The sequence below is a fragment of the Calonectris borealis genome, chromosome 3, assembly GCF_964195595.1.
Source record: "Calonectris borealis chromosome 3, bCalBor7.hap1.2, whole genome shotgun sequence".
Lineage (NCBI taxonomy): Eukaryota > Metazoa > Chordata > Aves > Procellariiformes > Procellariidae > Calonectris > Calonectris borealis.
Window position 1 is genome coordinate 48129769 of NC_134314.1, and position 24890 is coordinate 48154658.

The 24890-nt window shown below is 36.8% G+C and overlaps 1 protein-coding gene across 1 annotated transcript in view; it reads left to right on the forward strand.

The window, feature by feature from the left end:
• GRIK2 (glutamate ionotropic receptor kainate type subunit 2) overlaps positions 1–24890 on the forward strand; it is a 452815-nt gene that overhangs the window by 391516 nt on the left and 36409 nt on the right. The window contains exon 14 of the mRNA XM_075145571.1: positions 20722–20947. Within this exon, the coding sequence (XP_075001672.1) occupies positions 20722–20947 (226 nt within the window). The remainder of the gene's footprint in view (positions 1–20721; positions 20948–24890) is intronic.

Consider the following 24890-nt stretch of genomic DNA (forward strand, 5'->3'; position numbering starts at 1 on the left):
TTCTGGATACCTTTGAGAAAAAATGGGCAGAAATGTAAACGGACACAAAGAAGGTGATTTGGCTGGTTGGATATAGCAGATGCTGCATATTTCTGAAGATCATTGAATATAAGTCCCAATATGGTACAGATTCACTGGAGTTAGTATCCAGCAAATCTTAAGAATTGTATTGCAAAGCTGCAATATTTTCTACTGCAAGTTTTATGATGCTTTTCTAGATCAAAAGTGCCTAACTCCTTCCTTAACTCTTCCAGAAAATATAGGAGGCTCAAGAGAAGCTGCTACATAAAAAGGGTTATATCTGTCAAGCCTAATTATTTAGTCTACTTAAATTCAATACTCAATCTAGGATCTGCAAGAAAAACTATAAAAATAAAAACACACAGAGATACATACATATGTATATATACACACAAACAAACACAGAGAGTGTAATGTGTATGTATCTGTAGATAAAGATTTATGGAGAGATATACTGTTCCTAAGGACTAAGGATTGGCTGATTTGGGGTTTTGAACTAGTAGGAGTATAACAATAAAGAAAAGAACACAACCATAAAGAAAAATGTTTAAAGATAATCTCCACATTCAATGAATTTGGCTATGTTTTTATGCTCTGTTCAAAACTGTTTCTAGAGTTTACATCTTCTTTAATGAGAAGAAACAGTGGTTCTGAATATCAAGGACCCCTTTACATGAATGTCACCAGTGGCTTTAAAGTGGGGGTGTTGGCACGGAGATATAAAGAAAGGGAAAATGAAGATTTTCATTTCATGGCAATTATTTTCTGAAAATAAGTAAAGTTTTAAAGAAAAGAAAACAAAAAGGCTTTGTCCTGGATCATTAGAAAGGATTTTAGGGGCTGTATGGCAACAGCATGTTGATTGTCATTTTACTCTCATTTTCTTGCCCTGAATAAATGTTTAGATACCAAAACACTTTCCTCACCCTGGATTTCTGACAGAGGCAAAATATTAGTTGTCATGGATAGACTGTTTGAGAGAAAATGTAAACCAAGGAAAATATTTCATTCAGGTTAGGTTAATTGGAACATTTCACAGACATAGCTTTATAGCATCCCCCCCTCTTTTTTTTTTTTAAACCTTAGCTTAAATAATTAAGCTTAAATTTATTTAAAAAAAAAAATTCTTGAGCTACATGTCACCTTCCAAATCAAACAAAAATTAAAAATAAAAATAGGACATCCTTAGAAGTCTAATTTTTTTTCAGTTCATTTTTTTTGGAACAGAAAAGTTGACCAGCTTGATAATTCAAAAACTTTTCAGGAAACAAAAAAAAGATTCTCTTGAGTCCTATCCAGGCTGAAGGCTTCTACTTGATCATTTAGAAAATGTTCTTCATTTGGGGTCATGACAGTAAGGATGCTTCAGAGAAAATGTGGTAGCAGATTCTTTAAGAAAAAATGCCTTCTTCCAAATCTAGATGTACCTGGACAGATGGATACTATTACTTCAGCATAGTTTCTTCTCTGATTGTCAAGATAACATAATTGCTTATATTGCTTAGAAGAGGGTATCAGTGAGTAAAGAATGTTCACAAACTCATATTTCCGTAAACACAATTATTTTCTAGAATTTCAGAGGAGGGCCACAGAAATGATCAGAGGGCTAGAACACCTCTCCTCTGAAGAAAGGCTGAGAGAGTTGGGGTTGTTTAGCCTGGAGAATAGAAGGCTCTGGGGAGACCTTATTGCGGCCTTTCAATACTTAAAGGGGGCTTAATAAGAAAAACAGAGAGAGACATTTTACCAGGGCCTTTTTACATGGGACACAAGGAAGAAATTTTTTACGGAGGATGATGAGACAGTGGAAGAGGTTTCCCAGAGAAGTTGTGGATGCCCCGTCACTGGAAGTGTTCAAGGTCAGGTTGGACAGGACTTTGAGCAACCTCATCTAGTGAAAGAGGTCCCTGCCCCTGGCAGGGAGGTTGAACTAGATGTTCTTAGAAGGTCCCTTCCAACTCAAACCTTTTTATGATTCTATGAGTGAATGAGAGCTGTTTTATCAAGCTACTATAATGTTTTAGTCAATTTGCTCCATAGAGTTAAGAATTGAAGGCATGGACTGCTGGTTATATGGACATGATTTGCTAATACCAATGATTTTGGAGCCTTGGAGGGAAGAGGGGCCCAAGAAAGCTGGTTAATATTCAAGGATCACCTCCTCCAAGCACAGGAGTGATGCATTCCAACAAAAATGCCAGGAGGCCTGCATGGATGAACAAGAAGCTCCTGGACAAACTCAAACACAAAAAAAGAAGCCTACAGAGGGTGGAAGCAAGGACAGGTAGCCTGGAAGGAATACAGAGAAATTGTCTGAGCAGCCAGGGATCAGGTTAGGAAAATTAAAGCTTTGATAGAATTAAATTTGGCCAGGGATGTCAAGTGCAAAAAGAAAAGCGTCTAGAACAACGTTGTTGATAAAAGGAAGACTAGGGAAAATGTGGGCCCTCTCCGGAATGAAACGGGAGATCTGGTTACCCTGGATATGGAGAAGATGGGGGTACTCAATGACTGCTTTGCCTCAGTCTTCACCGGCAAGGGCTCAAACCTCACCGCCCAAGCCACAGAAGGCAAAGGCAGGGACTGGGAGAATGAGGAGCTGCCCACTGTAGGGGAAGGTCAGGTTCGAGACCATCTAAGGAACCTGGAGGTGCACAAGTCCATGGGACCCGATGAGATCCATCTGCGGGTCCCGAGAGAAGTGGCGGATGAAGTTGCTTAGTCACTATCCATCATATCTGAGAAGTTGTGGTGATCTGGTGAAGTTCCCGCTGACTGGAAAAGGGGAATCAATAAACCCCATTTTTAAAAAGGGAAAAAAGGAAGACCTGGGGAACTGACAGGCCAGTCAGTCTCACGTCTGTGCCTGGGAAGATCATGGAACAGGTCCTCCTGGAAGCTATGCTGAGGCACATGGAGGACAGGGAGGTGATTCAAGACAGCCAGCATGGCTTCATCAAGGGCGAGTCCTGCCTGACCAACCTAGTGGCCTTCTCTGATGGAGTGACTACATCAGTGGACATGGGAGGAGCTATGGATGTTATCTATCTGGACCTCTGTAAGGCTTTTGACACGGTCCCCCCCAAGCTCCTTCTCTCTAAATTGGAGAGGTATGGATTTGATGGGTGGACTGTCCAGTGGATGAGGAATTGGTTGGATGGTTGCATCCAGAGGGTAGTGGTCAATGGCTCAATGTCCAGATGGAGATCGGTGATGAGGGGTGTCCCGCAGGGGTCCGTATTGGGACCAGTAGTGTTTGATATCTTCATCAATGACGTAGACAGTGGGTTCGAGTGCACCCTCAGCAAGTTTGCAGATGACACCAAGCTGAGTGGTGCGGTCGACACGCCTGAGGGACGGGATGCCATCCAGAGGGACCTGGAGAAGCTCGAGAAGCGGGCCCGTGTGAACATCATGAGATCCAACAAGGCCAAGGGCAGGGTCCTGCACCTGGGTCAGGGCAACCCCCGGTATCAGTACAGGCTGGGGGATGAAGGGATTGAGAGCAGCCCTGACGAGAGGGTCTTGGGGCTACTGGTGGATGAAAAACTGGACATGACCCGACAATGTGCTCTCGCAGCCCAGAAGGCCAACCGTATCCTGGGCTGCATCAAAAGAAGCATGGCCAGAAGGTTGAGGGAGGTGATTCTGCCCCTCTACTCTGCTTTGGTGAGACCCCACCTGGAGCACTGCGTCCAGCTCTGGAACCCTCAGCACAAGAAATACATGGAACCCTTGGAGCGGGTCCAGAGGAGGGCCACAAAAATGATCAGAGGGATGGAACGCCTCTCCTCTGAAGAAAGGCTGAGAGAGTTGGGGTTGTTCAGCCTGGAGAAGAGAAGGCTTCGTGGAGACCTTATTGTAGCCTTTCAGTACTTAAAGGGGGCTTATAAGAAAGATGGGGACAGGCTTTTTAGCAGGGCCTGTTGCGACAGAACAAGGGAGAATGGTTTTAAACTGAAAGAGGGTACATTTAGGCTAGATATAAGGAAGAAATTTATTACAATGAGGATGGTGAAACACTGGAACAGGTTGCCTAGAGAGGTGGTAGCTGCCCCATCCCTGGAAACATTCAAGGTCAGGTTGGATGGGGCTCTGAGCAACCTGATCTAGTTGAAGATGTCCCTGCCCATGGCAGGGCGGTTGGACAAGATGACCTTTAAAGGTTCCTTCCAACCCAAACTATTCTATTCTATTCTATTTTATTCTGTTCTTTTCTGTTCTGTTCTATTCTATTCTATTCTATTTTCTTCATTGAATAAGTGTTTTAATTAATTACTGAAACATTTAGCAGAAAATAGAAATATAGTCGATGCTATTCAGTCAAACACCCTAAGCAGAATCCAGAAAGTCTAGCAGAAATTTTGCCTGTGCGAATATCCAGAGGGTCCATAACATTTATGTTTGAATGTTCCCAAAAAAATGTATCTTTTATTTCTCACTGATATTTATTTGTGACCATTGTTTGCACTCCATTCCAAACTAGCCAGCTCAGGCTGGAGTTCTGTTAAGGATCTCTGACTTAGATGTAAGTTTTTGATATTCTGTAGTTGGAAAATAATATTGTCCTCCACATACAGCTCCTCACAGATATAGAATACCTATAGAAATTTCCTTTTTGAAACATCAATATCTATACCTATTTTATATAATGGGTGCAATAATACACAATTAATATTTGAAACACATAACATGTAGGTCTTCCATTTGTTTTATATGATAATTTTAAAGGGACAAAATTTCCCACAAATGTCTGAAATTTTAATTTTCTCTCAGAAAATGAAGGTCTTGAGAATTCAAAAACAAGTATAAATTAATTTATTTAAGCACAAGTATTAAAAGGACAATAGCTTTAGTATCAATTTCTGAGCGATTATTAGAATCGGGAGAACTAAATAAAAATTAATTATAGTTTGCAAGATATTTAAGCAACATTTTTAAAAAATAAGATGGTTTCAGTGAGCTGGTGTATTTTATATCCATTGATGAGTGTGATTTGCTACCTTTCTTATGTCTTTCTCAGCATTGCATATTTCTATTAATGGATGAAAAAAACAAAGCAGCAGACTAACTTATAACCTGTAAATTGGTCTAGGACAGCTGTGTAGACAGTAAGAAATAGCTCAATCATTGTCATCATGGAGATCAAAAGGTTGATCCCAGAGACAACTAAATTTATGCATGAGCTCATATCAGTCCCTTCTTCATCATTTGATACTTCAAGTAAACGGGTTGCCCTGCAATCCGGAAGAAAAGGTACTGCACTGCAGCTATGGTATTTGGTATTGCTTAGATAAAGCCTGTTTAAAGGGGGAGAAAATAAGATTGCCATAAGCCTCTTGTCAGCTTCCAGTCTGAAGTAAATTCATACATATCAAAAAAGACTCAAAGAAAATAAAAAAAAACAAAGTGGAAAAATAAGCTGGTCAAAGCAAACACTTAACAAGTCTCTACTTCAGGCATTAATCATACTATACGTGAGTGACAATCAAAACAGTTGAGGTGAACAAGGAGTACTTTGGTGCAGGCAAATGGGAAAAAAAATCCAACTAAACTAGTGATTTAAAACAGACTGAAATTTTTAAAGTGAGACATAAAGGTCACAAAATCAGATTCATATTGCTAAGGCACAGTGAGCAAGTTTTAATGAATTCTCAGTAAAGCTTTTTAAGACAAGCACTCAAGACTGGAATATCGAGATAAACCATTTTTTTTCTAATCAATAGGAAGAGAGCTAAGGAAAATTCAGCAAAGAAACTGAGCTTCCTAGGACTGATTTTAGTAACTTTCCTGCAGAAAAAAAAAAAGGTTTTTAGTAATCGACTTTTACTCATATGTTGGGGGCAGCAGGGATACTGTTTTGTCTTCTCAAAATGTTAGCAATCTAACATCCGTAAACAGTAGAGAAGATGGAATTAAAATAAGAAGGAATAGAGTCTTAAACCAAGTCATTATACCTAGCAAGCAAAACAGTGCAACGATAGAGATAAATGGAGGTAAATGTTTACTTTTTGTACTTGAAGATGTAGGCAAAATGGGTATATAAACAAGATGTCTCTTCAGTGTAGCAGAAATTCACTTTGTCTCCAAAGCACGATAAGTTATATAGACTTTTCCTATAAGCTATTTTAAATGTAGTTACTAGACTTTAGAAGAGAGATCAACATAAGGAAGGGATAAGAAATTGTTTTTCTATATCCTTGGTAAAGGGTGTCTATCTAGTCTAGTACGGACCAGATAAGTGGAGAGTGAGGTGGACTGAAAAGTGGTTGAACTGCCAGGCTCAAAGAGTTGTTATGAACAGCTTGAAGTCCAGCTGGAGATCAGTCACACACAATATGCCCCCAGGGTCAATATTGAGTCCCATACAGATTAATTCATGACCTGGATAGTAGGACAGAGTGGACCCTCAGGAGATTTACAGATGGTACAAAACTGGGAGGAACAGTTGATAAACCATATGGTTGTGCTGCCATTCAGAGGAATCTCAACAGGCTGGTGAAATGGGCAGGCAGGAACCTCATGCAGGTCAACAAAAGAAAATAGCAAAAACCTGCACCTGGAAAGGCATAACCCCATGTACTAATACAGGTTGGAAGGCTGACCAGCTGGGCTGCATTAGGCAGAACATTGCCAGCATGTCAATGAAGGTGATCTTTCCCCTCTATTTAGCACTGGTGAGACACATCTGGAGTGCTGCATCCAGTTCTGGGCTCCCCAGTGCAAGAGAGACAGTGTCATACTGGAGGAAGTCTAACAAAAGGCAATAAAGTGCATTAAAGGATTGGAGCATCTGTCACTAGAAGGGAGGCTGAGAGAGCTGTGTTGGTTTATCCTGAAAGAAAGGTTGGGGGTGGGGGGCATTGATTGGTGTTTATAAATACCTGATGGGAGGGTGTAAAGAAGGTGGAACCAGACTCTTCTTGGTGGAATCCAGTGAAAGAAGAGGAGGCAATGGGCACAAATTGAAATATGAGAAATTCCATTTAAACAGAAGAAAAACCTGTGGTTTTATTGTGAGGGTCAAGCACTGGAACAAGTTGCCCAGAGGGACTGTGGAGTCTCTGTCCTTGGAGTTATTCAAACCCTGGACAATGTCCTGGGTGACCTGCTCTATTAGACTTTGCTTGGAGCAGGATTTTGGGCTAGGTGATCTCCAGAGGTTCCTTCCAACCTCAACGATTCTGTGATGGGACAATGGTATATGTGCTATCCTCTCACAGAATGGGAGCTGTCCTCCATGGTTTTAATTTACTTGCATGTTCTATGTGCATTTGAATTAATGCATCTTAAATGGGCCTTGCTTGGAAGAAATCTACAAAAGAGCATTCAGGAAGGTGGCAGTGATTGCATTAACAACACATAATGAGCTGCTTCTCCCTTCCCTTACCAGCTTCAGTGTCAGCAATGTTTCTTCTGGAACGGAAGATGAGCCATTTCAAATTTTTAGCTCTCTTTTACTCAAGCTAGACAATTGTTTTAAGGGTCAGGCTTATAGGTTGTTCAAGTTTTTTCTGAACCTAATAGTGAAGGAAGTACGAGCCCCATTAGGATAATCGTTAATAGCAGGCAAAACCAGAAGAATCATGCTGTATGATTATGCAACCCTGGAGTAAGAAGAACAAATTAGTAAGTTACTGGGATTTTCTTTATTCTTACATTTTACTCAAAATGACAAAATCAATGAATACTAATTATAATACAAAGAAAATACTATGATTATGGGACTCTGGATTGTATATAATTTTTTTGTTTGTTATTTCTTTAGACTTAATCATTTCAGAGTTAGCTCTTTGGATATAAAGGCAAAAAACTGTCAGGGATACCATAATATCTGGTTATCATCCATTCTTGTAGGATGAAGTTATCTATAGAATATATTTGCTAAAAAAACCCCCAATCCTAGAATTACAGCAAATACTGCCATGATCTGAATGGACAGAGTGTGCTACTTGACAGATGCTATCACATCTGTCATGATGAACATGAGTATACTCTTCCCAGAGATCTTCAGTAAATTGGCACCTTCCTGGAAGGTTCAGTGCAACTTTGTCAGATAAACATAAAAGAGAATCAAATTATAAGAATAATAAATGCAAATTAATAAGATTATAGTACTTGTCCTCATTTGAGAAATGACATTGAATGCATACTGTTGATGCATACTACTGAAGTTAACTGTTGCTGAGATGAAACAATAATGGTTGATTAGGGTCTTATGACTAAAGTTAAAAGATGTTTATGAAGTTATGCACCTTGAAGCAGGGTATTTTTCTTTATTAATTTTATTGCTGACAGATAATGTTTATCACCCATCTGTAGCTGATTATTGTAAAGTGAACTAGTGGTGTATCAGTCCAACTGCTGACCTAGGTCCTTATTAGAAAAACCTATTATGTTAATTGGCACCATTTTAAGCAACCTCAGCAGATGACCAATATGCAAAGTAGAGATTAAACTATTCCCTTACTTTCCCAAAAAGTTTCATCCACTTTGTCATGTTGGAAGCTGCTTGTACTGTCACTACTTTGCCTGTTTTTCTTCTTGGAATATGCAGAGAATCAGGTTTGCAGTGTTGCTACAACACATTTCCTAACACAATGGCTTTCAAACTCATAGGTGATCTCTGCAATCTTATGTGTGAGTAGTGAAGGGTCACCTGAAACAATATAACCACAATAACGGATTGACAGTGGCATCAGTAACATGTACCAAAATACAATCACAAGCACTATCAGTGCAACTGTTTATTTTTGTCAAACTACATGGAAACTAGAGAAATATAAGTGGTATGGTATAAAATGTAGAATAAATTCTTAGTTTTCTGTGCCTTCACTTTATTTTTGTTGCCATTGTTTACAGTCCTATGTGACACATATGAACAGCAGGACATGAAGTCAGTCACAGGTAATGATATTAACTTTTACTATAGTAAATTATCACATATTTAGTTATTATTCATTGAAGGTTTCTAAAATAGTTGTTCATAGATTAGTTTCCATAAAAGTCCCTAGAATGGAATTTTCTGACTTTTCACAAGTAGTTTAATTAAAACAACAAAATAGGGAATAAAGTCAAACACTATAGTCCCAGTTATTATTTGGAACTGCTCAGCAGAATAATTTGGTAGTATCCAGAAAAGGTTGGCTTGTTTTAGTAAGGAAGTTAGCAAAGGTATTAATATAAATTTAGCCAAATTTAACTTAACGGATGTTCAAACTTCATCAGAAATTGTGTTTCCCTTTAGCTTTTTACTGGATGAATAACAGAATTACTTTTTGATGTCCAATTGATCAACTTACTGACAACTTGGCAGGACAAATGCAGAATCTGCAGTATGATGCACGGCTACACCCAGCAGTTCTATGGAGGAAATGTTTAGAATCCTTAGCAGTTCCGATAATGCCATACAATCATTAATATAATAAATTTTCTAGGAGTTATGATATCACATACCAGACTATACAATATTTCTTTGATGGCACATGGATTTCCATTAGAGCATGTCAGTATATAACGTCAAATATCTATTCCTCCTCTTGACTGTATTTCAGAAATCAGATGTCACATTCCACAGAGTAATTATTTCAAGCCATGTTTGAAGCATGTAATTGTTGATATAAAATTCTGTGCGGTCCCAAAAATTCATATATAATAAAGTGTAATTGCTTTTACTGTGTGTAACTATAAATACATAAATGTAAATTAATATTTAAGTGAATAACAAAAGTCTTCTACTGCTGGAATTAGTAGAAATTTTTAGTTAGAAAACTTAAAATATCATTACGGCATCTCTGGAGCTCACATGGTGTGATCTTGCTGAGTACCACAGAAAATTTTATGCCAGCTCAGGAATTCTCTATAAAAAAAATAATTTTTTGTTAAATAAAAATTTTCCACAGTTAAGTTTTGATTTTTATTATTGTCTTCATTTTTCTGCCAAGTGAAATCAATATGAAATTTTGCTCTCTCCTATTTTTTCCCTGTCATTCTGTCTCCTTTGTTCCCAATACATTATTATTTAATGCTTTTTTGAAACTTGATTTCAGAGTTTCTTATTCTACTTTTCACTGCAATTCAGTCTGTCTGCAATTGCTCAAATACCAAGATTTTCTGTAAGAGAGAAATCAGATTTTTTTGTTTATCTCAAGTATTTAATAGCCTTTGAAGAACTTTCAACTTTTGGGGAAAGTAAGGCAAGTACTTATCACTTATATCCTTCTCTTCCTCTTCTCTAATTTGTACAATATTTGTGTAAATAATAAATATCAGAGTTGTATACTAACTTTGCAATGAAAGTTTGACTTGTAGAAATTTGTTCTGTGTATTACTGAGAGGCTTAAATGGTCTCTGAATCCATTGTGTTTAGTTTATCACTGAAGTTTCACATTACCTCTCAAGTGGGATATGTACCTGCCATATTTGCTCATGTAGCAATAAAAAAGAAGGTAAGGATCAAGGGAAGGTCTAACTTCTTATTTCCTTGTTCTGGCTGATACAGCTCAATGTTAGTATCATTTTAACTTTGATTTCTGTCATTTAAGTTTAATAAGTCTACATTTGGACTTATATTTGCATCATAGGTGCACAGAGAAAATGCTTAAAATGGGAAGAAAGAAGAGGGTACAGTACTTTTCACCTTGATCTTTCCAAGAATTCAGGGCAACTAACAGGAATAGAACGTACATAATTTTCAGGCTGCAATGCTCAGGCCGTAACATGTGATGAACACTTCCCAGTGCAGACCTGACAGACCACTTCACTGTTGTCACAGAAATAAGTATCTGTTCCTACAGCCAATGTCAAATGTGCTCAAATTAAAATTACTTTTGCAATTTAAAGTTCAATCCAACCTATTCCTGAAGAAGGTATAGTAGCTAAGGTTCTACTGAAACTGCAAACTGTGTGTTTTTGTAGGTAGATTTCAAACAGCACAAGTTTCTGCGGTTTATATAGGGTAGTGGAAATATAGTGCATGAATTTTTCATTGATTTTGCTTTTGCTTTTCCTCTGCAAAAACATATTGGCATTTTGGATTCAGTAGTTTCAGAAGACCACACACAATAATCCTACTCAAAATGATCTTTTTCTTTTTTTTTTTTTTACCAAGAATGGTTCTGCACAGGTCAGTTATCTATTAAGACCTTTGTAATAAACAATAATAAAATAAGTAGTTGGCACAGAATTAGCCTGAGAAATCTTGGAATTGACTTTGGTTAAGTTTTGGTGTATTATTTAACAGAAAACACTAATGTGACTGATTTAAGTCACTGAATGGTCAAACTGATAAACTGGTGATGAACTTTCCCTTCCTTTTTCTTTCCTTGGAAATTCCTAATTACTTTATTCCCACTAATTTTGAGCACTTCCCTCTGAAAAAACTGGAACACACCAGTTAATAGTGCTGGAAAGCGAATCTTTTCCCCTCTGTACTGTCATATACTTGCTATTCTGGCTGTTTCAAATTATAAATAAAGCAGAGTCTTTGCAGAACTTCGTTAGTCTTCAGAAGCTATACTATATCCCTTTCTCTGTTAAACTACATTACCAGCTGTGTTTACACTACCTATACTCACCTATTACAGATGTCCAAATTGCAGCATGCAAATAAACACATGGATTGTATCTTACTGTGACTTTTGACTTGTCATACAATTTTGTCAGTACTGCAATTTTCTGAAAAGTTGGGTAGGGACTCTATGTATCAGTGCTAAAAAAATACTCAAAACTACTTCTTATAACTCTGCTATTGCTCGTGTTCTCTGTACAGATCACTAATTGAACACACGTAAATTCATCTATGCATGTATTCTTCACAACCAGTTTGGCTGAAATGTTCCTGTGTTTTTTACTGTAGCATTTCATCCCAGATCTTTTAATTTTTTTTTTAACCTCACCATTGTTGGAGGAAAGCAGCTCCTTAAGTGTTATGTTGCTTATCTTCTCAAGTATGTTGTTTAGGTGTTTCAAGATAAAACCGCCAGAATTATTCCAAGACCTGACAGATTTGCTAACAAACAAACTGTTCTTCTGATCGGTATCCTACCACTCCTCTATACCTTTGATATGAACCACATATGGCATCAATCCTGTCTGCCTGAATTAACTCCAATTTTCTAGTGACCAAGGTCAGACGAGTACAGAGAAAGACTCAGCTGTTCTTAGCTAGCACATATGGTCCAGTGTTGTTGGTAATTTACTTACTACAATAAAAAAGTACTGAATGCTAAATCCAAATCCCACTGCAGAATATCTCGGTGGTGGCTTATGCTAATCTATAGCTGGCAAATAGTTTACATGAGCTATTTTGTAAAGAAATACTTAAAATTACTGGCTATTTTGGATGTTCAGAGTTTTGTTAGGTCTGGCAACAGAACTGATGGGGGAATTTACTGGGGGGAAAAAAACACCAGTCTGTCTGTGCCACTAGACTGATTTTGATGACTATCATTACAGGCAATAACTAACGATAATGGTGCTGCTTGACAGGTGCCAAAAAAAAAAAAAAAGTGACAATCGAACTTCCATTAAGTTTTTGAAATCTGTGAAGATAATGAAACAATATTTACTCCTAACTGTTTTGGGCAACAAATTAGCAAATAATAGTTAGTGGGCTTTCTATCCCTTCTCCTCATTCAAAGAGATTTTGATTGCTATGAGTTTGATTTCTAATGCTGCCTGATGAGTTTCTTTCAAATCACAACAGCAACAGAGTGTTTTGGGCATAGTACATATTAATTTTGCTTTAAACATTGCACAAACATCTTCCATGCCAGTGTAGATGCTGTGAGAATACAACTGTTAAAATCATAGTGTTCTGACAAATACTTACTCTATTAGAGGTAAATATTTAAAGTAGTATTTGTGAACTTCATGCTCAGTTCAATGATGAAACTATGCACTCACTGCTCTTGGAAAAGGAGATTGCTTCCAGATACAGTGCAAATGAAGTGTGGAGTTTTGTGCTGCAGTTTGTAGCTGAGAACAGGCAGAGTGAGAAGAAGTGGTTTTATCTTTACAGAACATGCAGAATATAGGATCTGCTTTAAAAATAGATTAAATTTTTTTAATGCCTTATTCCTACTTATAAAGGAAGAAACCTACAGAAATGTGAGAAATATCACACTTATCATCTTCCACAGTATTTTACAAAAGATTGTGATGTTAGTTATGATCCAGTAGAAGACTATAAATCATTCTGGTATAAAAGGCAAGGAAGTTTTCTGAAATCCATCAGTGATTTTGGAGCTATAAAATCCTTACTTATTTCCAGGTCAAAGCTGATAGTGAAAACTTATTTCAATGGCATCAGGGTTTAGGTTTTTTTAACCATAAATTACTTTAAATATTTAATGTTTGTTCAAAATCTTTGGTTTTTAAAACAAAAAGTAAGCACAACCAGGGCAAGAGTAAAAATGTCTTTCTCTGAGCACTGCATTTTTCATTCCTTGTAGCTCTATTCTTGGCAGAAACACCTTTCCTACCTTTTTTCTTTTGTGCTCTGTGGACCATGAAAACTGCCGTTATGGAGGAAAGAACGCTGTATGCATTGGCTTTATTGTTTTTATGCTGACACAACAAAATCTAAGTCAGCTGGTTCACTTAAAGGTTTTCAGGCCTCAGCAGTTCTGAAAAAATAGGGGAAAAAAAGGAAAAAAAAAAAAGGAGGTGGGGAGGAGGGAGAAGTCAGAGTCAATGAGACCAGTCTGGTAAAAAGGAGAGTATCTTTTTCACTTTTCTTTGATGACTGACAAAAAGCCAGTCTCATAGTTCTAGGAGACAATGAAGAAAATACAGGTCATTTTTATAACTAGTTGCTAATCTGGTCAGAAAATCAGATGATACTCAGAAGTTCATTTGAATAAACACAGTCTGTCTGTTGGGTGATAGAGGACAGCTAAGCTGATTTAAGTTTGGTCTGCTGTCCAGCCCAGGTGGAGGAATGTATAATATTTTCAGTATACTTAAGATGCTAGTGATTAGCACGGTGCTCTGTAAAATCTATGCCTTAGTCTATAGCAATGATTTGAAACTGTGCACTACATATATGTGAGTGCAGAGTGTAGAATGTCTATGGCATCATATTATATGATGGAGGCATCAGGTGCAGATATGCAATTAAGACCAAATTGAGTTTTACACATAATGTGCTCAGCTATGTCAAAATCAGTAAATATACTACTTCTGCTGCCTCAAAAAACAGCACTTACTTTTGCAGTGTAGAATTAGCTAAGGCTTACTGGAAACTAGAAATTATTTCAGTCGTTAAAACAAATTTAAATGGATTATTTAAAACAAGATATCTGGAAACAAGACATGTAGCGATACTGTGTAAAGCTAAAAAATTAGTAAGATATGATATCTTCCATTCTGATTCCTGTAGCCGATTCTGATATTTATCATTATTTGCATATACTGCTGTTTAGCTCAGAAGTCCCAGTAATGGATCAGGACCCCATTGTTGTCCACTTCAGAAACATTGAGCAGTTTGGAGAAAACAGTACCTATTCCAAAGGATTCAGATTCATATTAAGGAGTGGGAGAGACGGATCAGTGTACGCAGATACAAATTACAGAAACAAAAAGTACAAAGAATGCACAATGGAACAAACACATCATTGGTCACTGACAGATATTTGAACAGGAATAATCAGCCTTTACAAATTTCCATTTGGTGACAGTTCAGGAAAACTATCAGGCTATTTATGTTTATTTACAATTTATTTTCATTTATGCAAGTGTTTAAATTCTTTCAGATAGCCTTATCTTTGAATTTCCCTGTATTTATAATCCTTGAGGACAATTACAGAATTCCTAAAACATTCTTTACCTTCGGCTGTTGGTTTGTTCTCTCAGCTTTAAGCTTGTCATACTATGATTTGAAATGTATTCAATTAATTAACTTTGTTTATCTCTTTATTAATTGTACTAATCCTCTGTGGTCTAAAATACTGGAGACATATCCCAAATGTGTTAGAACAGCTATGAGCCATAAGAGGATCGTCTATAATATTTGCTTCATCTAAATTTGACATCTAGCCTTCTTATGTTTAGAAAAAACTTGAGATACGTTAGTGCTTTTGCCGTTATTAAGAACATCAGAAATGCATTTTCTAGCTTATTTCACAGCTATGTAGATTTAGGGCATGTTTCAAAACAAAATGTCAAACTTACAAAAATGAATAAGGAATGAATAAAATAAACGTATTATATGGACAGTTCAGCTTGATTATCCATACTGGTATTCAGGATTTCCAAGGGATCATGTATGAAATAATTGGGATGAGTCTACTTGAGTTTCAAAAGACTGAAGGGTGAAAAAGACAGGAAAACCCGTGTTTCCCTATCTAATAATGGGCTTGCCTTTGGCTTGATGTATAAATTACGTAAGTTCACAATGCTTTTTAGGTTTGGTTTGTTTGTTTGTTTTTTTGTTTGCTTGTTTGTTTGTTTCCCAAACAGGAAATGATATGTTTTATTTTGTTTTCTTGAAGTTGTTCAATGTCAAAATTTGAAGAGTCCCCGGAAACACTTATTACTATACGTAACTTCATACTGATAAAGAATCATAGAAATCAGTGAAAACTCAAAGTTGGAGGAGGTCTGCTTTCCTAATTGACAACAAGGCCTCAGATTAGCTTATTCAGGCCCATGTTAAGCTGTCTCTAATATTTCCAGTGAGCTAATTCCACGACTTGTCTGGGCTACCTGTTCCAATGCTTAGTTGTTCTCATGGTGAAGAATTCTTATATCCACACAGAATTTCTCTTTAGCAGCTTGGGCCATTGCCTCTTATCCTATAACCATGCACCCTAATGAATTGAGTACCTTCAACTTCTCTCTAACCTTCTCTTTAGGTAATGGAAGAATGTGATTAGATTCTGTGTAAGCCTTCCATTCTCTAGGTTGAACAACCCCATTTCCATCAATCTTTCTTTGTAAATTAAGATCTCCAACCCTCTGGTCACCTTGGTAGATGCTCTCCAATTTGAACTTGGCAGACCAAAACTGGACACAACGTTCCTGGTGTGGTTTGACAAATGCCAAGTATTGTGGATTAAACATATCCCTTGTTCTGTTGGCTATAGTCTTGCTGATACAGCCTGCAGTTTGCTTTCCTGCTGCTTACTTATGTTCAGCTTGCTGTCCCCTTGGATCCATAAGTCCTCTTCAGCCAAGATATGCTACTGCCAGTCAGTTCCCAGCCAGTACGGATGCTTGGGATTACTGTCTGCTAGGATAGACTTTGCATTTATCTTTCTTAAACCTCATGCAATTCCTGTTATACTAATTTTCCAGCCTCTTGAGATCTCCCTGCATGGTAACTCTTTCTTCCAGTGTGTCTCCTCCCTGCTTGGTGTCACCCACAAACTTGGTGAGGGTGCTTTCAATACCGTTTTCCAAACTGTTTATAAAGATATTGAATAGTATCAGGTCTAGGACTGACCCCTGAGGCATTCCACTCATGACAAGATGTCAATCATCTGTCCTTGAGCTATTAACTACCACCTTTCAAGATCAACATCTCAGCCAGTTCTCCACCTGTAGGTGCTCCAACTGTCCAGTCCATATCCTACCAGCTTGTCATCAAGGATGTTGTAAGAGACCATGTTGGGCACCTTGCTAAGGCTCATATAGATGGGTCTTTATGAATGCACTTTTCATATGTCATTCTTTTTGTCAGTGCAAACACATAAGTGATTAGCTTGGTGAAGTAATTCAGAAGAGAAATTTCATAGTCTGTGTATTACAGAAGGTTAGAATAAATGTGCATAATTGTTCCTTTGGCCTTAAAAAATCCATGAACCAAGCAACTTTAAGAAAAGTGGCTGTGTCCACTAAGAATGCAGTGCTCAGGAAAACAAAAGTCACATAGCTGTTATAAGCAGTGTCATAAATGGAAAATAGTGTAGTAGGATTGGGAGTCTGTGGGGTTTTTCTGACATAAAGATTGACATGGTTTAATTCTTATGTGGTGGAGAGTGCTTTTATAAAATATGTAAGAACTGAGCTCCTGAATTTTTTTAAACTTATTTTTTTCTCAAAATTTAATCTTAATTACCTTTAATCTTTCCTTTGTTACTACAGTCTCTTTTGAGTTTAAATATTGCATGGGTGAAAGCAAAGCTGAGGCATCGTCTGTGACACCCAAATGCTTTTAGAAGCCAGGAAAGAAGTTGGATGTTATAATTAAAATAAAAATCTCCATTAATGGATCTGTAATTTTTCCTTTGTAGAAAAATGTCAGAATTTGCCTGGCACATTTTTGCTGTGCATTTATCCAATTTTGTCTTGTATCATGAGGTCTGATTCCCTGTCCTTTGATCCTTGTTTATTCTAGCATTCATTCAACATCCTGATATTTTTCTAACCTTGTGGTCCAGATCCCACTGCTCAGGTATTTGTCTTTCCTAGCCAGTGCTTCAGGATAGAGCAGTAAGTAACACATTACTAACGATGATTCCTTCTGTTTCTAGCCTCACATTTGTACATAGCATTAGGCTAACTTAGAGCCTTTGCCATGGTTCCCTTTGTGATCCCTGACATGCACAGTTATCTTCCAGTGATCTTTAATTTATGAACGCTGAGTATGTCACTGACTATCCTCTGAATGTCATTGTGACAGCTACCATTTTATGCACCAGGTAGATGAGTTTCTTGATTTGTTTAACCTTTTCATTTCCATCTTTCCTGTTAGTTCGTTCTCTTCTTTTTTTTATTCCAGTGAAATTCAAATGTTGCAAAGCATAGACAGCTTTCTTATTACTCTGCATTGTCTTCAACATTAATGAGGGAACACAAGCATGATAAATCATGTCACCACAAGTTATCCTATACAGACATAATTTCCGGTTGATTTCAAGTTAGGTTGGATTTCCAGACAGTGATTTCCAGTTAGATGAAACGATATGGTGAACTAACCCAGATAAAATAATACACTTAATTGATGGAGTATATAAGCTGATTAACCAGATTGATTTGCACAGAGTGAAAGAGATGGAAACATAATGTAAATTGCAGTGTCTGCTTCTATCAGTATGAATGACGCAGTCATAACCACAAGAAGCAATATGTACGTATTGGAGTGTCATTCTCTTTAGTTCGATGTCAAATGGGCTCCTAATGCTTTTAATTGTTCTGGCTTCTTGATTTTAGTCAGGTGAGTCTGCTGAGTAGTTTGCCAAACACAGAGGAAAACCATTTGTGGTTGTATTTTCCTGAATCAAATGTGGTTTTTTTTAATTTTCATATAAAACATTCTCTGTTGTGTATAAAACAAATCCCATAACCTGTAGACTTTTTTTGGTAAGAATTTCTAGACGCTAGGTAGAATTTAGGGGTTAAAGTAGATGGGCTGTTTTCCTTGGCATCATTTCAGTTCTGACTTTTAGCTCTTAGGGGTGGAAGAAAGCAATGCAAAGATGTTGTAGTGTTCTGCCTATATGAGAAAACTGAGAGATCACTGTGCACTATCACCCTTGTTAGCTTCACAGTGGTGAGCCATGTGCACTGATGTTCTAGTCTTTGTGTTATCTTCTACAGTCTCGTTAATCATATGTAGACTTTTTTTACATTTACATTTTTTACATTTACATTTTTTACAGTAAGCGAGCTATCCTATGCAGGAGCTTTTTCTGATTTTGTTTGTGACCTTTGTTCCTTCCTTTTCAATAGTAACTGTGGCTTCATCCTAGCTGATTAAATCAGTCATTGTAATATGAGCACTCTGTCCTTTAGAGGATACTGTATTTTTTCACATGTTCTAATGCTACAGCAGAGAGCAACCATTCCCCATGCTAACATGTTTTCATCCTGGATTTTTTTTTTTTTTTCCCAACAGAAATATAAAAATATGTATGTATTACAGTTCATTCTTGTTTTATTTTCTATTATAGCTCATTTGGCTGTTTCTTTTTTTTTTTCCTCAACATGCATCAGCAATGTGTATCTAAAATTGTTTTCTTTGTCAATTTTTTGTATTGCTCAGACTGTTTATAATGGCTAAATGGCTTTGTGTACTGGGGTAAAGATTGTATGTCAAAAGAATTAAATACAGGTTCTTGGTAAAATTTTACAAATATTAAAAAACATTCATTTTCCATCCTTTCTGTATTGCATAGTAACTTAGATTCCTACAGAGCTGATGTGCATTGCCTGAAGTATGTTATGCTACAACGAAATATTAAATGCTTGCAAAAATCATTTGATTTTCAAAACAAACCCTATGAGGAGAGACCATATCTGTTTGGTCTTCTCTATTGTATGCATTCACAGTATATTCTGAAGAAAAATTATTTCCCCTTTCATTGTTACTAAGTTCTTTTGTAATCAGCCACAGACTATGTTCAGTACAGTAACAATGTGTTCATGCAGAGTCCTAAAAGTCTTCAGTTTTATTAGCATTGACACTAGAGTTAGTTCAAATGCTTGATTTCCTAAGTCCTCAGGCAGAGTGAAATAACTCTTGGATTGTATCTCAATAGGGGGACGAAGCAATCTTTTTTTTCTAAATAAATGTTCTTTTTTTTTCCAAATACACTGCTAATTCTCCCCTGGGGCAGAATTTATGGCTGCCAATCAGCTGAACTTCAGAAAAGTTTGTAGTGTCAATCTCTGTTTAGTATCTCCACCAGAGCTGTTGGCAGAGTTATGTTTAAGGCTGACATTAAAAGGTGAAAGACTCCTTAAAAAGTCTGATTATACTAGTTCTCCTGTTGTATTTCTACATTTTATTACTAGGCAAGATTTAACATTACTGAACATTTTCTGATACATCTTGAGTCTGAAACATTATTAAACCAATGGGACGAATGTAATATAAAATGTTCGGTACTTGTAATACCTTCAATTTATCCAGTGGTTATGATCTCTTAAGCACTATGTTTTACAAAGAAGAGGGAAAGTAATATCTTTTTTTTAAAGAAACTCATGTGAAAGAAAGGAAGCAACTCCTCTATAGTTGCACAGCATCACTTTGTGCCAAACTACTGTGTCCTTTGTCCCAATCTACTGTCTCTCTCTTCCCATCAAAACAGTTCTTTGCATTCTGGGAATATTAAAGCAGAAAACACATATTCATTTTTAGAACTTACAGTGGTCAATTTCTGAATGGCAAGCTAGTATTAGTGTGACCAGATTGTGATACTATATCTTACCTAAAATCTTCAAGTATTTTTGCAGTGTACCATGGATAAAGTGTTTGCTGCCCTCCCCCTCACAACTGTTTTCTCCATACACTGCCATCTGTAAGTGCTTTGATTACTTTAGGTTGCCACACTGTGCATTAGGTTTTCAGAATTGCTCAGGAGTAGCTGAATGATTGAAATAAGAGTGAAAATTTCAAATGTGCCAGAATCCACAGATTCTCCTATAACATTCACCAACATTGTCGATGAACTTGGCTACAGTGAAGTTCATAATAGTTTTCCACTGACTTCAAATACTTGTAGGCCTTCATCCTACAGAAAATCATATAAACAATAAAAAACAGATAAATGGCAGATATTCTGCATTTTCTTGAGAATCTGTCCATCTGTTTTGTTTTACATAGACAAGATGAGAGGTACAGATGAGATGAATGCCTTGGTAAAAGGCCGTAGTAAAATAAGAGAGAGAGAGCAATGGGCAAACTGAGAATTTGCTTTCACTATTATAAGCATATTATTCTTATTCATGTTGCATCTAATATTTGCCTTTCAGAAATCCAAAATCTCCACTTACGACAAGATGTGGGCCTTCATGAGTAGCAGGAGGCAGTCAGTACTTGTCAAAAGTAATGAAGAAGGTATCCAGCGTGTGCTTACCTCTGATTATGCATTTTTAATGGAGTCGACAACCATTGAGTTTGTGACACAGCGGAACTGTAACCTAACACAGATTGGAGGCCTGATAGACTCAAAAGGTTACGGCGTTGGAACTCCCATGGGTAGGTGATACGTCAACCATTTGTTCTCTGTTCATTAATCTTCGTTGCTGCAGCAGCATAGAAAAACTCCAATACACTGTTGCTTTCTCTACTTTGCTAACATTTTTTCTCGTTCTTTTTTTCCCACTTGGGGAAAATAATACATATTTTATCAACATTTATGGATTTTATTGACTTTTGTAAACAGAAAAAAATAGTTACTTTATAAAAAATTAGACATTTTCATATGATATATTTCTCTTACATGGTGCCTTCCATATGTTCAACAACAACAAGTACTTTTCACAGCACTTTGTTTTATTAAAAAAAATCTTAAAATGTTCATCTCTCTCTTTAGAGAATGAGGTGCTAGTAGCACAAGACTTACATTAGCAAGTGGGGATAATGCTTCTATACTAAGAGGGCTAATCATTGAGATTCTTAAAAGAGGAGGAAAGATTCCATGACATGCCACGTATAATCAATAGACGAAATACTGAATTAACCTTGTGGAACATGGTTTTGCAGAGCAATTCCAATCCTGTAAATATTTTTCAAGTCCGGTGTTCTTGACCAGGTACAAAACTTTGGTTGCAAGATTAGAGGCCAACTACAGACATTAGTTTGGCTGCTGGAATCCACAGGATGGGACTCAGCAAGCACTGAGGTGCTTAGTTCCCATTGACTTCAGTGATTTTTGAAGGACGTGTGCTGAGGATCTGGCTTTAGATTTCAGAATAGATGGGAATAGAAAAGGGTGTGACACAAAGGATCTGTGCACCATGATCCTACTCAATATTGTAAGATCATTTTGCTGACTTCTTTGCAAGGCCAGTATTAATTTTAACTTTATTTTTAAGAAGAATTTATCATTTTGTGATTGATATGAATATGTTTTATGTTTTTCTTGAATAGGTCGTACATTTGGTACTGATTTTATCTGTGTAACAGTACGCTAAATCATTGTATGGGGAAAGTTGTGTTTAATACTTTAAATAAAGCACATGGTAAGGAAGGTTAAGAAGTAAACTTTACTGGAATATCTTGCATAAAGAAGTGTTGTTTAATCCAGCAGGCAGCTAAACACCACACAGCCGCTCGCTCACTCCTCCGAGTGGGATGGGGGAGAGAATCGGAAGAGTAAAAATGACAACACTTATGGGTTGAGATAAGAACAATTGAATAATTGAAATAAAATATAATGATAATGATAATAATAATAATAATAATATGTAATGAAAAGAAAGATAACAAAAAGAGAGAGAAATAAAACCCTAGAAAGACAAGTGATGCAAATGAAAAAAACCAAAACCAATTGCTAACCACCTGCGGACCGATGCCCAGCCAGTCCCTGAGCAGCAGTGCCTCAGCCAGCTTTTCCCTAGTTTATATACTGAGCATGGTGTCATACAGTATGGAATACCCCACTGGCCAGTTTCAGTCAGTTGTCCTGGCTATGCCCCCTCCCAGCTTCTTGTGTATCTCCAGCCTTCTCAGTCAGTAGAGCATGAGAAGCTGAGAAGGCCTTGAGTCTGTGTAAGCATGTCTCAGCCATAACGAAAACATCTCTATATTGTCAACACTGTTTTCAGCACAAATCCAAAACATAGCCCCATACTAGCTACAACCAACAAAATTAACTCTATCCCAGCCAAAACCAGCACAAGAGGTATCTAGTATTATCAAATATAGGTTTCCCTATATGTTGTAGATAATTACTGCAACTTTAATAACATCTTTATAATTTTCATGATTTCAGTCATTCACCATGAAATGGACATCTCCTGCAGAAATTATGATTCTGTTCATTTTGTCTTTGAACTATTAGTTGTTAGGAATCTAGTTTTAATCCATATACCATTTTTTCCACCCTGTTCTGTTGTTGAATTTTTCCACCCTGTCATATTGCTGAATATGTTCTGAAGTCATATAAGTGCCAGAAGGAACTAGACTTCAGTCCCGCTGCTCTTTCTGGCATCTCATATTTTCTGATATATAAACCTTTTTGAGGGTGAAAACCACCTTCCATTTAGGTTTACTATGGGAAAAATTAAATCTTAGTGATAGTTTAAAATCCTTGAATAAACTGCATGCAAACTTGTGAAGCCTCTGAAGCATGCCCCAGCCTAAGTGCCCGCAGAAGTGCCAAAGTGATAGGAATCAGAGACACCAGGCTATTTTACAAATTATTTTGATTATATGTAAATCAGAAAAGCAGTATAAACACCAGAGAAAACAGATGAAAAGCAGTGATACAGCCAGAAACAGACTTCTAATGTTTAGAGAAAGAAGTATTGGATGTAAAGAGACAAGGAAGCAAGTAAACTGTCTTTTGGTCTTTGTCGCCTACCTTATTTGGGGAGAACAGGCACTATGCATGCACTATTTCTTTATTAACTTTGAATCATATCAAAGACATTATTCAGCTCTTATTCATCTGCAAGATTCCAAATAATAACTAATTATCTGAGGTAAGAGAAATAATAGTATTGTACAAGCGGATCTGTGAGCTGACAATTGACTTGAATCAAGATGAAACAAATAGAGGACGTACCTGCAGGAATCAGAGATCAACAAAGGAGGTAAAACAAGAGTTGAAACAGTGTTAAACTTAGCAAAAGAAGTTGAAGTAAGATCCAAAAAACAGAGAAGACCTTCTTAAAAGGAAATATAACAGAACCTAAAATAAGATGTAAAGAAAGACTTTCATAAAAGAAATGGAGGTACAATAAAACAGCATCTGGAGCTTTCCCAGAACAACTAAGAATAAGAGATTAATGCTGTGTTTGGGCTGTATCTATAAAATGCTATCCAGAGAACTAACATTTATAAAAGTTTTGTATCCTGTGTATTAACTGCACAGTTTCAGAGGAAAGAGATTGGGTAGCTCTGCTAACATAGTGCATAGTTCACATGTACATTTGAAAGGAAACCTTATGAAGAAGCATATCCATAGTGCCTGTCAGGATAGTTTTTGTTAAATATATTGCTTTACTGAAGCTAAAAAATATTACAAAGCAGTGGATAATAGAAAATAAACTGATGCATTATAGTTAATCTCCTTCCTACAGGAAAAATAATTCCAGAGTCTTTAAAAGAACTTATGTCATGGTTAAATCTACAGAAGTAGATTTCATCATTATTTAATGATCATGGAAGAAGTTTATAGACATGCAATTGAGTGATATTTTTTTAGAGTCAATAATCCTAAGAGTAACTTGTCAAGTGCTTGGAAAACTACAGTGTAATGGTTTCAAAAAAAAACCACATTACTACTTGTGCCTGTAGAAGGGAAGCAACACATCTCTGAGCAGAACAATACAGAACTATTTGCATTAGAGACATGGTATCTGAAAGATATAGATGTCATCTCCCCAAATTTACAAAAATATCCAGTTTATCTTCTGGAATAGTGGCTTGAAGATGAAGAAATATTTGCACATAAGATTAAATTTGTAGAATACAGTAACAACTGTATACCTGTAACAACAGACCTTATGTCGAATACGGTAGAATGAATACGGTTACTTTTGGACAACAGCATCAAAGGAGGTAGGTGCAACATATCTTTTTCCTTTAGAATGCTAATAGAATAATAGTAAGAACATAATTTGCTTGAGTCTAAGTAGCTACAAGCAGAAGAGCTGAAAGGTTTATGATAGGATAATCACCTGGAAAATGCAACCACCCAAATATAGGACCAGCTTAGAGGACTACAGTAAAAGCTCTCTGCTCATGATGTGAAAGTTTTAAATTCAGAGAAAGTTGCACAAGATGAGGAGAAAAAAACAGCAGGTCAGGCAGTGTATAGGCATCAATTCCTTCCAAACACACTGAAGAAGCAAAATCTGAGTTTACATGATTATTTTAATCCTTCTAAAAGCAGTAGTGAAGTGAACAAAGTTTAGATTGCTAAAATGTAGCCTTGATGAATGAAAATGGAAATTATGTACTTCTGGCATGA